The 16,927-nt window shown below is 37.1% G+C and overlaps 1 protein-coding gene across 4 annotated transcripts in view; it reads right to left on the bottom strand.

The window, feature by feature from the left end:
* Positions 1-490: 490 nt before the first annotated feature.
* TRPM7 (transient receptor potential cation channel subfamily M member 7) overlaps positions 491-16,927 on the bottom strand; it is a 53,967-nt gene continuing 37,530 nt past the window's right edge. The window contains exons 22-41 of one of the 4 annotated variants that reach the window (XR_007906105.1): positions 16,536-16,710; positions 15,872-16,004; positions 14,885-15,069; positions 14,076-14,208; positions 12,885-13,600; positions 10,707-10,783; positions 9,808-9,867; positions 8,432-8,513; positions 7,961-8,031; positions 7,456-7,493; positions 6,078-6,103; positions 5,686-5,736; positions 5,532-5,597; positions 4,631-4,914; positions 4,218-4,300; positions 3,683-3,888; positions 2,664-2,715; positions 2,467-2,573; positions 1,464-2,172; positions 491-634 (exon numbers count right to left, since the gene is read on the bottom strand). Coding sequence is in view for 2 of the 4 variants with exons in the window: in XM_051796578.1 (XP_051652538.1) it covers positions 2,042-2,172; positions 2,467-2,573; positions 2,664-2,715; positions 3,683-3,888; positions 4,218-4,300; positions 4,631-4,914; positions 5,532-5,597; positions 5,686-5,736; positions 6,078-6,103; positions 7,456-7,493; positions 7,961-8,031; positions 8,432-8,513; positions 9,808-9,867; positions 10,707-10,783; positions 12,885-13,600; positions 14,076-14,208; positions 14,885-15,069; positions 15,872-16,004; positions 16,536-16,710 (2,676 nt within the window). In the remaining 2 variants the exon portion in view is untranslated. Of the gene's footprint in view, positions 2,173-2,466; positions 2,574-2,663; positions 2,716-3,682; positions 3,889-4,217; positions 4,301-4,630; positions 4,915-5,531; positions 5,598-5,685; positions 5,737-6,077; positions 6,104-7,455; positions 7,494-7,960; positions 8,032-8,431; positions 8,514-9,446; positions 9,542-9,807; positions 9,868-9,897; positions 10,057-10,706; positions 10,784-12,884; positions 13,601-14,075; positions 14,209-14,884; positions 15,070-15,871; positions 16,005-16,535; positions 16,711-16,927 lie in introns of those variants that run through there. The other 3 variants (XM_051796578.1, XR_007906106.1, XM_051796579.1) reach the window with 3 other exon arrangements.

Genomic DNA, 16,927 nt, shown 5'->3' with positions numbered 1-16,927 from the left:
GTCACTGCAACACTGAGCAGACGGAACACTCCCCACGGTCACTCACACCCATCACACAGTCACATCTGTTTATTTTGCTAAGAAATTAGTCACATGCAAAACTCCTGAAGACCAGTGACATGGCTGTAAAAACTGTGTGTGTCAGGAAACAAAAGCTTTCCCAACTTTTACTTGCAATTTTCTCAAAATGTTTTTCCGATTTCATACAATGAATTTGGTTGCATTTTCAAAATTACACAGGCTCCTCTAGGAATCTTTCTCAATTTGCAGAGTCGGTCACACATCCAGACTAACTGTTGCTGTTACCTGGCATTAAAAAGGTGTAAATACACCTTGAATATCTGCCCATTCCCTCCCAGTAACAGGAGGAGATACAGTCAGACATCTAAGAAGCAGCTCCTAATTAAACATTGTAGAGTTATTTTTGTCTCATTTGCTCATTAATCCCCTCACATGTGTTTGTCTGTGACAGCTTTCACTCTTTTACCTCCCTAGTTTCTGGAGTTGGCCAAAGTTGCGGTACCTCAAAGGCGAACAACTGCTTTGATCCAGCATGGCAAAGTCTACTTTTCCACATAAAGAGTTACTTAAATTCACCAAAATAACCTTTCAGACTGAGATGGACAGCAGAAGTCTGTAAACAAGAATAAATTTATTTTAGATTCTTTAAAGATTTAATGATATACAAAATGTATACAGTATTATATCCTTATAACATTTTACCTTTCCCCATCAAACATAAAACACCATTTAAACAGCTATTGTGTTCGTGCCTTAGGTCTGTATCTATAAGATACACTACTCAATAAAAAATTTATAGAGCTATATACTGCCCTTTTAATTAAAAATTACAAATTAGTACCTATGTAACAAAAAAAAAAAAATAAAATCGCAGCATGAAACTTCAGTTGGACAACAGTTTTTTCTTGCTGAATGCTCAACAATATTTGGGACAGTTAAATTACATTTTATTGGCATGAAGGTGCATTGCAATCTCCCGTACTTTACACAATGCTAATCCAACCCTAGTCTCTCTTAAGTAAGTACCACAAATAACGTAACATTAAGGATGTTTTCTACACAATTTTAAATACATTTACAAGTTATGTGTACATTCGGTTTCGATATACTGGTTTTACGAGATCTTTGGAAGGCAGAGCTTCTGAAGCAGTCACTACGTACGGACGAGGAAAAGCACTTCCAACTTGTGTTCTTACAAGGCAACTTATTTGGACCAGCACATACTAATTCTTCTATTAAATATGATTATACCAGTCTATCATGGCTTTGTTACTATTTGACAGTGACTTGATAAAATTGAAATGTGTAAAAACAAGAAATTTTTATTATGCACAATTAGGGCTCTATTCCACAAAACAACCAAGCCCAGCTTTACAGTCATGAAGCTGCATGAATCCTGATTCAGGAGACTCTCTCTCTTTTGGAACAGATCAAGTTCCTACCTTCAACTTCATTCTGTTGGCATCCTATATACACCTCATTTGGTTCTGTCCTCTTCAAAAGGCCAGATTAAAAGACACCTGGTGAGGAAACATTAGTGGAACACTTCTGAAAACACTCTAAGAATACTCTGGCATTACAGAGGTAGGTGCTTTCTCCTGGTTTTGCTCATTGACAGTAAGACAAATGCCAAAAAGACAAATGCTTTACCTTAAAACATCAACTACTAAAATCCTTCTGGTGGAAGCCATATTTCCCACCAGAGGACTACAGAAGGAAAATCCTCCACTAAACCAAAATAAAATAAAAAATAAAACTTTCTGTTTAAAAAGCCCCTTTAAAAACACATCTTAAATACTTCTCATTATTCCACCTTTAGAATGATCAGCTGCCATGCTGCTCTGTAGATGGTTATCACAAGTTGTAAGGTCCTTAGATTATGGACCAGCCAAAATCCCACTTATGAGACAGTAATCCTTCTTTTGACATGTCTTTCTTTTAATTATAGTGAAGGACAGGTAAGTGACAACTTTGTGATGTTCCATGAAGTTTGAGTGGAGCCATGGATTTGGTCACATCTTTAGAGCATCAGACGAATAGAACCAGCTGAATCGGATTCTTTGGTGCAGCTTCCAGGCTGAATTGTCAATTCAGGGGAATCATCCTGAGGAAATATCATCTTGTCAGGTGTGTAATCGTTCCTCTTCAGATCTGTACAAACAGAATGAAGTCATAATGATTACTATTTCTTGAGCTAGTAGAATCAGTGGGGCATAAAAGTGTAGCGAAGAATTGGGTATGCAAATGTAAAGAAGAATTCCTAGATATGTAGTGTCAAAAAAGGGATGCTTTTATCATACATGTAATCAGAAACCCAAAGTCAAATTACAAAACCACTGTTTATTACTTATTCCACCTCCACAGCATGACTTAACTATTTCATTATGTACCATACAACATCTCATGACATAAGTGTCTCAGAAGAAGAAATACAGCAGCTCTTACCAGGAAGTTTGAGTTTCCTGCAGCAGGAATTGCAGTGGTGCTTTGCTCTGAAGTTTTTTATTGCATCCTCTCCCAAATTGGCCGGACCAAACACCATATCATGAGACCTTAGAAATAAAGTGATCATAAACATTAGTTGCATGTGTTCTCTGTCTAGTGAAAATTTTATAATACTTAAAGTCTTTCTTTAACCTTACCTTTTTTCTCCAGCTTTTATCACAGAGGGATCTGTCAAATTTTCACCAACACCTTCAGAGAGAACATGAAGAAAAAGTTAAATCTGACACATTTCTGATTACATAAATGCATTAATATTGAAAAGCATTGGAATCCTTAGCTATGACTTCTCAGCTTCCCCAAGAATAAAAGCAGAAAAAAATGCCCAACAAATGCAACCCAAACTATCTGATTCTCTATCCTTACAAAATTGCTCCTAAATGAGCACTTTGTACTTCTCAGATTTCTTTCACTTATTTTTACATCTGCCTGCAATTCCTAACCTGAGTTTTTACCTGTAAGAAAATTTCCCTATATAGCTCCCACAGCCAGAATATCTGGCACACAGTTCAGAATAAATACAGCTTATCATATTGGCACGGCACAAATGCACCAAAAATAGAATTTTTATAGCACATTTCATTAGGAAAATATGTATATATTTCTATTCTCTGTGTTGTTGTACAATTTAATGCTACATTAAGAGCAACAAAGCTGGTGAAAGGTCTGAGGCACCTTATCACTCTCTACAACTCCCTGAAAGGAGGGTGTAGCCAGATGGGGGTTGCTCTCAAGCGATAGGACAAGAGAAAATGGCCTCAGGTTGCACCAGCGGGAGGTTTAGACTGGACATGAGGTAAAATTTCTTCACTAAAAAGGTTGCCAAGCACTGGAACAGGCTGCCCAGGAAGTGGTGGAGTTACCATCCCTGGAGGGATTTAAAAGATGTGTAGGTGTGGCACTTGGAGACATGGGTTAGTGGTGGACTTGGCAGTGCTGGCTTAACAGTTGGACTCAATGATCTTAGAGGTCCTTTCCAATCTAGATGATTCTGTGATTAAATAAGAAAACCATAGATTCAAACTAATTAGGCCAAGAAGAACTAAATAATGCTTGTTATTTATTACAGGCATACGAATTCTTAACAAAATGCTATCAAGAAAAAAACTCACATATATCTATCTTGACCCCAATCCCAATTTCAAAATAAGGACATTACCTTGCAGATCTAGCACCAACAATTCTCCTCTTGTATATTCATATGTCCAATGGCTGAAAGCCAGCATAACCTCCTCCAGCATGTTAGTTGGGATTATTTCATCACCATTATTGTTGTTATATTTTCTAAACTCTCCGGTCATGCACTCCTCAACTGCAAACCACTGACCAGCAGAGTGGCAATATAACAGGAAAACTTCCAAGAACCTAGTAAAAAACATATTCAATGAATATATTTACAAGACAAGTGACAAATATATCACTACTATTAGATTTTTATTTGATTTATTAATAATTTACATAATTATAAACTATTATACAAAGCCATTTAGGTTATCACACTAGGTTAGAATCAGTGCAATAAGTGTCAATGGAAAATACTGCCAAGGATAATTCTGCTTGACATATTCACAGTAATATTCCAAGACATACATCCACATATCATTACCTTAATATAGTTGATGCATCTGTTAACAACCCTGTAGGCAACCTCCTGTGCCAAAAGCATGCACCATAATGGCAGTTCAAATACTCACCTTGGAGAGTATGGGATGGATTTGGGCTTCATTTGATTGAATGCAAAGGTGAGCTTCTGTGCTGCTCTCTGCTGCTGAATTTCCTACAAATCAAACCCTTCATTAGCTGCACTGCAGAGCAGGGAACAGTGAACAGTGAAGAGCCAAGCAGGCACTGGGAACAGTGTCCATTCCCCCAAGACAGCATAACAGATTACTTGCTTTTTAAATTATGTCTATGTTTTAAGAGTTTGAGCTCTTTGATTAAGTAAGCCTGGAGCGGAGTTTTTAACCCTTTAGATTCACTCAGAACACCAGACTAACCATTTTTTCCTTTGTGTAGTAAGTATATACTATTTCTTGAGTGGGAAAATTATTTCTCTTTAACATATAATGCATGTCTATGTATAATAATTGACAAAGATAAAACTTACTCTCAAGCACAAGTGTAGCACAGTGTCCTCCTTGTAAATGCTTGACCAAGTATTCACAACTTCAGGAAGAAAAGACTTGATGATATAAAGATGCCCTGACTTCAGGATATCATATTCTGACCACGTGCACACTACTTTAAGAGCTCGACGTAAACCTCCTCCCATCTCCTCCTTACTTAAAAACTCAATTTTAGCACAGAGTCCTAGTTGTGACCAGGAGGACATGCTGTTGTTCAAGATGCTGGGAGAACTTTCTTCAAGGCGATACACGGTGACTGGTTCACCTGCGTTACAAACGGACAGAAATCACTGCACTGAATTTTCCAAGTTTAAAGTTAAAAGCACTGAAAACCTACTGTCTTTTAGATTACAACATGCTGCAATATTAAGTCATTACTATCACCCTGAATTAACAAAAAATTTTAACTAGCCAGTAGGAAGACCCCTCTCCAACTTTTTTCACACAGCTGCAGAACAGTACAGCAGCTTTGTCCTCCTAATAGAACTATTTATGACACTGTTCAAACACTGAATAAATGTTTGTTTATATTTTATACGAGTCAAGACAACTTAAAGGAATCCTTCCAAAATTTGTTTGTAATAAAACTGCTAGCACAATACTACCATCACTGTATCACCATTTCTGAGGACAACTATAATTAAATCTACATTTCATAATCAAGTGAGTTGCCCTAGAAAAGGTGTCATAAGTATTTTGGAGTGTTCTAACACAGAGACTGGATTTCTTTTAGTTTATTGTGACTTTCACACTTGCTGTGAGCAAGTGTGAACTTTGCCTTGATAATTCTATATTAGAAAGATCAAGCCAAATTAGAGTCTATATAAGGTTTGGTTTTATTTTCTCCCACAGTGAACCAGCAACAGGAAATAAAATTCTTACCTCTTGGAGGCACAGGAGTGAATGGAATGCTCTGTGATAATCTCATCAAGTTATTTCTTTCTACAGCTGGAGGAAAAATACAGCATTTGTTGAAGTTTAGGGATCTAATAAGCATCAGTAAAAATACAAACATTAGTTCATAAGAATGACTGACCTGAGTAATAGTAATTGATATCCATGATAGGCTTGAAAGGAGAAGCAATACCTGAAAAGAGATTAAGGGGGGAAAAAAAGAAGATACTGCTTGCTACCTGTATTATGTACTAAAATATCACATGCAAAGAACACTCGCCAAGTAACCAGAGTTTGAAAAAGATCTGCTGTGCAGAAAATTAAGTATTACACTTAGCTCTTCAGTACTTTGGGGGAAAAAAAATAAAAATTGTAGTGCTTAATGATAGGCTGTTTGTTAAAAAAATAAAAATCACAGTATTGTGTGTCCATTAAATTCTAAATTACCAGTAATTAAATATATTCTTATACAAGACCCAAACAGTTGCTTATATGAAAAGATCTCACCATGTTTACAAGAGAAAGAAAACTTACCATTCAATGCATCTTCTTCTGATGGCCTGTGAAATGCCACAAAACCAACAGTCATTGCTTCTTCAAAACTTACTTTGTATTCCCTGATTTTGACACATTATCCTAGGTCACCTTATTAACCCCACAGTACTGCTTTTATCCTATTTTTCAAGGGCAGTACAAGTTTTCTTAATTACAAAACAGTAATGGAAAGCTGTTAAGTAATCTCATGTTTTTAGAGCTACACTTTAAATACCACCAAGTCACGTACAACATTATGTAAAGTTTGCATCACAAGAGCTCGTTCCCACAGAGGTGCTTTAATTAAAACGTGTTCACAACAGCTTACCCTTCTGTTATCAGATAAATAAGGTAATGGCTTTAACAGTTAACTCAGGGGATAATTGTTAACAAGAGCAATGACTGCACAATTTCAGAGGTGGTTACAGTTTGAAAGGCTGAGTAAAGAAGTGAGCTCCTCACTAAGTGTCAACAAAGTCATTTTCATTTAGGGACATGTTTTGCCCTCTGACATGTGATGCCATTAATCTAAATGGAACTTGTCAAAGCATGGTGAGAAGCCCAACATGACCCGTCCATGTGCACCTGCAGCCCAGGAAACCAACCAAATCCTGGCCTGCACCCCGAGAATTGTGACCAGCCGGTTGAGGGACGTGACTCTGCCCTTCTACTCTGCTCTCATGACACTCCAGATGAAGGACTGTGTCCAGATCTGGGGTCTCCAACATAAGAAGGGCATAGATTTGTTGGAGCCACTCCAGTGGAGGCCACGAAGATGCTCTGAGGGCTGGAGCATTTCTGCTACAGAAACAGGCTGGGAGAGATGGGGTTTTCAGCCTGGAGAAGAGGCAGCTCTCCACAGAGACCTTACAGCAGCTTAAAGGGGGTACGAGAGAGCTGGAGAGGGATATTCTACAATGGCATGTAGTGACAGAACAATGGGTAATGAATTTAAATTGAAAGAAGGCAGACTTAGATCACATTAGGAAGAAATTCTTCACTATGAGCACAGTGAGACACTGGCACAGGTTGCCCTGAGAAGTTGTGGGTGCCCCATCCCTGGAGTGTTCAAGATCAGGTTGGACAGGCCTTTGATGAACCCAGTCTAGTGAAAGGTGCCCCTGCTCACAGCAGAGAGGTTGGAACTAGATGATCTTTAAGGTCCCTTCCAAACCAAACCATCCTTTTTTGATCCTATGATTTCACTGAACACTGAAATTTGGTTATTTGTTAGAAAAAGAATTTAAACCTTGAGTTGTTTCTTTTTCTTTTTCATTAAATTCAATTAAAATACCACTATAATCAAAAGACAATCAATAAGAAAAACAAAAATAGAGAGTGACTAAAAAATTGCTCTATTAGTAGAAAGCTTACTTACATTTGACTGCTATTTGAAGGTCTACCTTGTAGCCAATCCTTTAAAACAAAGGAGAGGAAAAACAAAGAGGGCTTCAGTTTTGTAAGGAAATCATAGTATATTTAATTGGAGGTGGGGTGGTAATGTGTTTTAAGGCTTTGCAGAACAGCCTGTTTATCAGAAATACTTCACCAGGTTGTACTGAACTTCAATTGACTGGAAAGACTCAAATACAAGAGAGAAATGGTAACTACAATTAAAACGGATAAGGCTATATATTCATTACTGTTTCATGAATTATATAAATAATTCTTTTCTTTAAAAGTTGTGGGGTTTTCTATAAACAGGAAACAGCATAGATTTTCATAGTGAGAACATACACAACTTCTTCCCTTAGTCAAAACAGGTCTCCTGTTGCCTCCTAGAACAACTGAGTCCGCAAATTAGAATTATTCTTTACACTGTTCTCCTTTATTTGTTCAGTTTGTAGTTCTGCTCAACAATGTCATCAAAGCTTGATACAAACCGGCAGTAAGGCTGCCTTAGAGTCCACTTGCTGAGTGTCTTCACTTGATGCTCTTCTGCTGTTGCTGTAAACTACAAAGGAAAGAGAATTGTAACTGGACAAAGAACCGCACATGTCATTGTTAACTATTTCCTAACAGAGTGAGCAACTAGACAGCTTAACATGGCTCTCACAACAAGAGCCTGATCCACAGCTATCTGATCTTTAAAAAAAGCTTTCCAGCACAGTCCTAACTGGATCACTTAGCTTTTTATGACTCTTGCTGTCTGTGTCAAATACAAGGTAATAGAATTGAGCTGGCATGACCTGAAGAACCATAAGAAGCTGGAGGAGCAGATTCAAGTAGCAGCAACTATGAAAATATTTAAAGATGCTTTAACTTATTGTGTTTCCTTTGTACCTTCTTAGAATATCCATTAGCAACGCAATTTAGGGACAAAATTAGATCACCTGAAGAGACAACAAACTTACGTTGCTCTGAATGGACTGCCAGAGGGTCAGTGAATCCACCACAGGAACTGGATTGTCTTAGACCAGAGTCAGTTTGAAGACCCTACCAAAAAAAAAAAAAAAAAAAGAAAGAAAATAAGATGACATTTGCCATTAGTCATCATTATCATTACTGCTTTCAACTACCACTCTTGGCAGACAGTCTGCCCAGTTTTCTTTTTTAGGACTATCTAGGATTCTTTCTTTTTTCAAAAAAAATTCTGGATGTACCTCAAATACCTTGCTGGACAAAATGTACAAGCTGAGCACATAATTCAGTTAAAATGCTCCTCACCATAACCATCAGCTCTAACATTTTCAGGCACACATTAAGACTCCTGACCCACACCAAAAGGGTTCTTTACAAGGGAACATTACAATAGGATACAACTACAGAAATGCACTTTACACTGGATCTCTACAAGCATGAAATTCAGCTATTTCAGCACATGTCTTTGTTGGTTATCAAGAACGTGGCTCTGGGAGAAAATAAAGTTCAGTTTGCACCCACTTCAAATAGGAACAAAATGTAGAAAACTCTTGCCACATAAAAACCTATAGGTTATGAATGGAATTTCCTCATGGACATATTCCTTAATAGTAATTACATATTCTTGGAATATATACTGAGGTGGTGGACTTTTGACAACAAAATCTTTCTTTTGCAAAAAAGGAGAAAGGCAGTTTCATCACAAACTTGGACTATATGTAGAGTGGTGTAGGGCTGGACCAGTGTATTAATTCTAACGGTTACCTGAATAAAATGCAAGAATTCACTATGCCCTATTTTGATTTCAAGATCTATAACAGTCAGGAAATTGTTACCACCCTTTTTGACCCTTCCCTCTTAAGGAATACACCCCACACACCTAACCACATACATACAGCCCTCTCTGTATGTATGTGTGTATCTATAGACACGTGTGTGTTTGTGTAAAGACTATTTCTTTACATCCCTAAACAAACACTTCACTGGAAGGCAACACAGAGAATGCACCTGCTGAAAGTGTCTCCTGAAGACCCGTTTTTAGGTCTATACGTGTTTCAGTGTTCGGCACATCTTCAGCATCTTACAATCAATGACTGTAGTGCCTACATGAAAAGTAAGAATCAAACCAGTCCCAAGTCAAGATGGGACAGCTCTATCACTAAGCATCTAAGAACAGCAGTATTGTTTGAAAATGCTACTGGACTTTGTATCCCAGTAGTACCAAACACCAAAACTATTTAGACCTACATAAAAAGGACATCCAGCTTACAGAGAATGGGATAATAAAACTGAGTTGTGTGTCTTTACTGTAGAATGCATTCAGTATCTGTTCAAAATAATGTCCCTAATAAATGAAAACTTTACTTACTTGAAGTCTGGTTGTCTCTATGCCCTCCAGTATAGCTTTTTTGAAGTCCTCCTGTTGCTCCTATCAAAAAACCAAAGCAAACACAAAGGTTACCACCAAAAAACCCATGCCAAAAATACACATAAAAAGCATTTTGGTCACATATTATACTTATCAGAAGGTTCAGAAGAAGCAACTCAGCAGAACAGAAACATTGCAAATGGTCATAATGCAATTCTCAAGGCATATTCTCCCCTTGGGGTGGGGTAACTGCAAATGATAACTTGTATTTACTAACTTAACAGTTACATGGAGAAAACTAGCTTTTCTACATATATATATATACACTACGGCACTTGAAGGACAGGTTTATTATGATTAATCACTTTCTATTTAGTTATTTTTATTACTCTTTAAGAAAATGGAAATTATTCATTTTAGTTTATGACAAGTTTATTAGAAAAGCCTTTTCTTCTTGGAAGCATAACGAACAACTTTGGTCCCTTTTTAAAATCATATACACTGTCATCTTGCTCCATAAATTATAATGTAAGTCACTTTAGCCTTCCTAAAGGCTGATCTTGAAATTTATGAGTGTCAAACATTTCATGAAACACTAATTATGGGATACTTAATTTGATCTTAATTCACAGTTGTACTCATCTCAGCTTTCATAACCTCAGATCTCGTTTATTATTTCATTAGTATCCTATTATGAAGCAACAGTATCTGATGGCAGTTAAAGTTGCACGAGCTTTCACTAGATTTCTTTTTTTTCAATCATAACCAGATGCAGAGTGCAGTCTGCAAGGAACATGTAAGTTCTTTGATTACATTTGCTCTTAAGACTTTTTCAAAAGATTACAGTTCAAAAGAAAACAATCCCCTTTAACATGTTTGGCAAAGCCTTTCACTCTTACCTCGATGTTGGCACTTCTGTCTTTAATTTTGCTTGCTGCCTCTTTAAAGCGCTGCAAGTCCATGCTGTCTCTGTGACCTTTGACACAGTGAATTCAAAAAGAGTATTCAAAATCAAAGCAACCTCCAGTGTTCTGACCATGCCAATAGTTTGCATCAACACAGCAAAGGGTTACAAACCACCTAAGGTCTCTGTGCCTGTTTGCACTAGAAAAGACATTACAAACACACTAAAGCAAAAATTCAGTGTGACGATGCATTGATATGAAACTATTGCTTTTCCCACACCGAGGTGTGGATTACCACAATTCAAAAGGTAAAGCTAATATTTCAAAATTTTACTCCAACATGTTCTCCTCACAGGGAAGGAACAAGGTCTGAATTACAACACTTTTATGTACGTACGACAAATGAAGGAAAAGTAGAGAGTTTTCTGGAGGTAGATTTTACAGTACACTCTTCATCCTCACAGCTGCAAGAAATACTTTTCAGAATTTTCCCAAGCATGTGGTTTTATAATAACTTGAAATCTACTTGGCTTCACAAGTGAAACCTGCACGGTACCACAAGTTTTACAAATCCTGGGCAGGAGGAATGAAGAGTATGCTGTAAATGCTAGAGATGTCAGAGGACCATACACAAAAAATCTGGCTCCAGTAAATAAGTACAGTTAGTATTCAAAGTTATTAGTGGTGAAGTACATTTAAAGATTAGATAAGAGTTATACAATCAGTGTCCGTTATTTCTGTTTAGTCTCACTTTCTGAATTTAAAAAAAAAAACACACCTTTTTTTTCAACCTGAGGCACTTGTAAACAAATAGTTAATGAATGTGCAAATTGGAGATACTCTTCCTATGCATATGCCAATCTAAAAACACTAGTGCATGTAGGGAACTTCTTAGAAATCCAAGTTTCACAGCAGTAGAATAAACCCTTGTCTAGAGATTTAAATTTCTACATCCTCAGCAAACCTTTGGAAAACACTGAGACATCCCTAAACAATTAGGGCAAGATAATACCTCTGCAGGCAACCTGACAATTCCAGATTACCATCTTCTGCCATACACTAAGCGTACTTAAAGTATTATCTACTTTACAGGAATCAGTTAGTAAACCCACACCTCTGTTTTGCAATGAATCTGCCACTGTTTTACCGTTCAAGTATGTAAGTAACTAATCAAAAACATCCACCTTTTTACTGTTAAGCAAAACTTGAGGGGAGGTAAAATGTTGTATTGAATTAAAGAATTTTGGAAGCTTCCAAAATGAGTACCCAAACATATGTTATCCTAGGCAACAGTGGAAGATCCCAGTTATAACAGTGTTTAGAAATACAGTACAGGAGGAACCCTCAGCTTGACACAGATACCACAGAGATATTTGTCCAGGACTCCATCAGCCTAAAAAGTGTTCTGTAATTACGTCAAGGAATAGACAATATTTTTGGTTTATGCAATGAGAAGGTATGAGCCTTAGAATGAGTCACAAATATTTGCCTACAATGCCCATACCAAGTCATACAGCTGCTAATTGCACAAAACTGCTGAAGTCAACCACTGGGTAATGTTTTGCAGAAAAATATTGTCTATGTGACAGAATTATGGAGAAATTATAGTGTAGGTTAAAAACAACATTCAAGCAACATAGGGAAATTAGAGATGTTAAAAGCAAAAAAAAAGCAGAGCAAAATGGTAGAATGAAGTCACCTGCAACCGGAATACACCCAAAATACTATACAATTCTTGATAAGTCAAACCTTGTGGCTTAGATTTGGTCCACAGTTTATGAAGTAGTCCCATAAGGATGTTAGAACATAAATCTCGGGTTTGTAGTTCCATTGCAGGGACATGCTGACTTTTGGAAAGTTCATCTTTAATATTCAATTTTCCATGTGAGCCGCCACAGTTGACTGTTGACATCAAGTCGCCAGTTGACAAAGAGAACTTCGTTTGGGGCTTGTTCTTCAATAACTTGACAGAGGACTGGTGATCACATTTGTCAACTCTGCAGCTGTAGTTATCATTAGTGTCACTCTCATCATGAATAAAACCACAATTAACGTATCCTCCATTTTCAACACAAGGTTGGGTGAAAGCAAGGCAAGCAGAGCCAGAAGCAAAAGGATAAGAGCAGCTAATAATGACTTCAGGACACTCAGAATCTACTTTGTTATACTTACCCACAAATGCACCAAATTCTACATTATTATCTCCTTCTGTAGCCTTAGAGAACACAGTCTCTTCACGCTTTGCTGAAGAATCCAGCTGACTTTTGCAACTGGGTCGAGATGGAGTGCTAACAAAGAACTTTGCTGTTGGGGATGTTACGTGTGGCATGCTGTTGGATGAGTTGCCTAATTTTTTACTTTTACTAGTGGACTTTGAGATCTCTGCAGCCTGTATTCGTTGGCGAAGTTCTGGAGGGGAAACAGTATTTGAAAATAAGGCACTGCCTGAGGAACCTGCCTCTTGGAAGTTTTTTTCTTCTCTTCGGGGAACTGGAGCCAACTCCTGACCAAATGTCTTATGTTGGGTTTCTCTTTCATCACGGATAGAAATGTTACAGAGTAAAGCATTGTTACTTTCAAGGCCTCCTTGTGGGAAAGAACCAAAGACATTTCCAATGCTGTGCTTTTTCCACACAGATGATCTTAGAGAGCCGTCCTCAATGAGGTTTTGTGCCAAATGTTTTGAAATGCTCAGTTCCCGTGTGATTTCATTGTGAACCTTGCTCGCTTCTGAGGCTTTCTGCGCAGTCAGTGTTTTCAGGGTATCCACAGTCAGAGCAGACAGATCTTGGAGGTGGCCAATCTGGGAATCTAAAGACTGTAATGACCGTTTTATGTAGTTGACACGATCACCAACTTCCTTTATCTGAATGCACATTTGTTCCACCCTAAGAAAAATCAAAATTATGAAGTAGCTATGAAAAGTATTTTTCTCAATATGCAAAAGAAACATCTCTGTAACACTTTCTGCCCACTTAATCAGAGGAAAGAAACCTCTGAAATTATAAGATGGTATACACAATACTACTGGATTGTTTGGCAATACTACATTTGTACATACTTCTGACTCTTAGAATTAAAATACACATCAATAGAGTGCCCACAACACTTTTTCAAATCTATCAGTTTGTTAAAACATCACGGGAAACTAAATAATACAATTGCCTCAGCTTCGTGGGTGCTGCTGCAGATCAAGAAGCATCAATCACACTGTTAGTTTCTGTACAGCAATGGAAAGATACCATCTAAAGTTTGTGTTAACACTTATGTTCTTGAGCTGCATTCCTCCCCTTAAAGTACATTTTAAAAAACCTGCAAAAGTTCTAATTCTCTATTCAGAAATTTTATTTGCAAATATTCTACCGTTCGAATGTGACTCGAATCCTCTCCTCACTTCCAGAATGAAATTTATCATCCTTTTCATTGAAATACATCTCAACACACAGCTCTTCAAAATCATGAAGTTTCTTCTGATCTTCTTCTGTCAGGAAGAGTTCTAAAGGAGATTAAACAGTTATGATACATATGCAGTGAAGCTGTACAGGTGCTGAAAACTAATAGCCAGAACTTTACCAAGGGTGTTAAAAATAAAAAGCCAAAATAAAACCAAAAACAAACAAAAAGACCCTACCAGAGTGCCACCTAAGACCCTTGCTCTCTCACTGACAGAAACAAGTTCAACATCAAAGATTTCCAATACAATCAAATCAAAATAGTAATTCTAAGAGGATCTGTGCACAATATTATCATTCCTTACACTCATACCCTTCAATTTCTTTTTCTCTGAGGCACAAGCTGGATTCCTTAGCTGGATTTTATTCTCTGTGGAACTCCTCATTAATTTTTTTTTTAAGTTTCAAAGAAGTTTTACAGAAAGAAAACTAAAAAACTTCTCCATTAACAGAACAGGAAATCAAATCTCTCTGATTTTTTGGTTTTGTCATAAGTTAGTTTAACTGGAGATTTTTAGGGACTGCATTATACCCTTCATAAAAGCATTGTGACTGAACAGAATTGGATTCTTAACCAATATTAGAAACATGGAAAATTAAGACCCGCTTTGACTTTCTCCAAAATATACATTATAACCAAGGACACAGCACTTCTCTGACAGTTTGCTTTAACCATATCAAAAAAGGTACTGCAATTTTTTGGATAATAACTATTCATACTTGGCCCATCTGAAGCCTTGTCTGTCTGTCTTCTTTTACAAATACAACAGAAGAGGGAAGCCATGTGGCTGAGAATAATCAGCGGCGGAGGCAGAACAGGTTTTTCATGGTAGGCCATAATGAAATGATAGCGCTGATACTTCCACACAATGTTGGAAATCGCCTTGACTTGTAAATACACGTTGCTGAAAGGGAACAGAACAGTATTAACACATCAAGGTGGTTTTTTGGGGGGTGGGGGAAAGGTGTTGGTGTGTGTTCAGTAGTTGTTGGGGGGTTTTGTAACTCTTCCATAACAACCTTGAATTCTGACGTCATTTAAGTAAGAGACAAAAGCATGAACTTGTTTTTTGCTTCAAAATTATTTTGGTGGATGTTGGAAACACATTCAAGAAAACAACATGATTTAATGCAGGGAGAGGGTTAAAAAATTTTCCCTTCTGGTAACATCTCAGTACCTTTATTCAGAAATAAATCACACTGAGATCAAATTTCAGGTTTCCCAAACAAAAAACAAATTATTTCTAATTAAACCCAGATTTTTCTATCAGACCACATTAATCCTGCAGTCTGCCATTCTCCAGTGTTCGTGAGCTGCTCATGCCCATAAATCAAACACTTGCGGAGAACTATAAAAGGCAATTTAATACAATTGAACTCAACCAACTAGAGAACATTAAATGAATTTAGGAACAACAGTCAATATAAAGACAAAGAAACAATGTTGTTTGTTTTCTAACAAAGAGAAGTTACAAAATGCTTTCAATTTTTCTTAAACTTCTGATTCCTCTGGTGTCATAGATCACACAGTTCCCTAACTTAGCCATGGGCTTGCAGTGAGAAGGAGATAAAGACCACACTTAGAACCTGAAAAAAACTGAGACTGCTTTGAACTGGGATCACTTCTTCTTTTCTTGTCATCTTATTGCAATGAAATATAAACTTATCAAATTATTAGCAAAAATTAACAATTATCCATATACTTACTTGAAAAATGCAATAAGGAGATTAACCATGATTATGTACTGTACAAAGAGGTAGACAGCTTGAAGAAATGGGGTCAACCATGTTCCTGGGCCACAGAGATGAGCAACTTTTTCATCAGAATCATTTGCACATACTGTGTTGAGAAAAAAAGGATACAGAGAAGATATGTACATTTTTTAGAACTCCCAGCAGGTAGAGATACAGGAAAAAAAAGGTCACAAAGTTTGTAACAACCATCATGCACTGGTTCTGCAATTCCAAATGTATTTAGGACATGGTAGATAAATACCAAAGTATCTGGTTAATACTATGGCATAACCATATTATCATATTTTTTTAAAAAGCAGAGTACACCACCACAGCCAAAAGGGTATGACAGCTGTGGGGAAGGATTCCAGTATCTTGCTATGAACAGCCTTGTGAGAAACTGTGATTACAAAGAAGTTTTCATTCTAAGCCATTCAAGCTTTAGAAAGGATAATGAAAAAGTCAGGTCAAGAAGTTACACAGCTGCAGCCCACAAAGAGGAGATAATCCAATGAATGGAACCAATGTCAACAATAGCAGGCATTTCACTTCATAAAATTGGAATTTTGTAAGATCTCGAGAAAATTTAATCAGAGAAAGTTTTCTCTTTATTTGTTTCAAAATTGCAGTGTCTTACCATCAATTTCATAGGCATACACTTCACCAAAAATCATCCAGTATGGATGGAACACAATATCTCTAGCAAGAGTCCAAGACGGTGCCTCATCAGGATACAATATTGCCTTCCTGGGAACACCGAAACTAAGTAGTACAAGGGCCATAATCACCACAATGTAAAACATGTTGGCCACCTATTAACACAAAAAAAAGTCAGTTAATCCATGAGATCATAACTATGATTTCACAACTTGAAACACTTTTACAGTGACAGTGTACACTTGATGAATTCTAAGAATTATATACGGAAAAAAGTCCAGGACACTTATATTTCAGTCAGAAATTTTTGTTAAATAACGAATCGTGTTAAAAAACCCACACAAATGTTGGGTTTTTTTCCCTGTCCTTTCT

This window comes from Manacus candei, unplaced genomic scaffold, assembly GCF_025592945.1.
Source record: "Manacus candei isolate 608988 ecotype Guabito, Panama unplaced genomic scaffold, ASM2559294v1 h1tg000046l, whole genome shotgun sequence".
NCBI lineage: Eukaryota > Metazoa > Chordata > Aves > Passeriformes > Pipridae > Manacus > Manacus candei.
The sequence above is the reverse complement of the archived record's forward strand: the minus strand, read 5'-3'. Positions and strand labels throughout refer to the sequence as shown.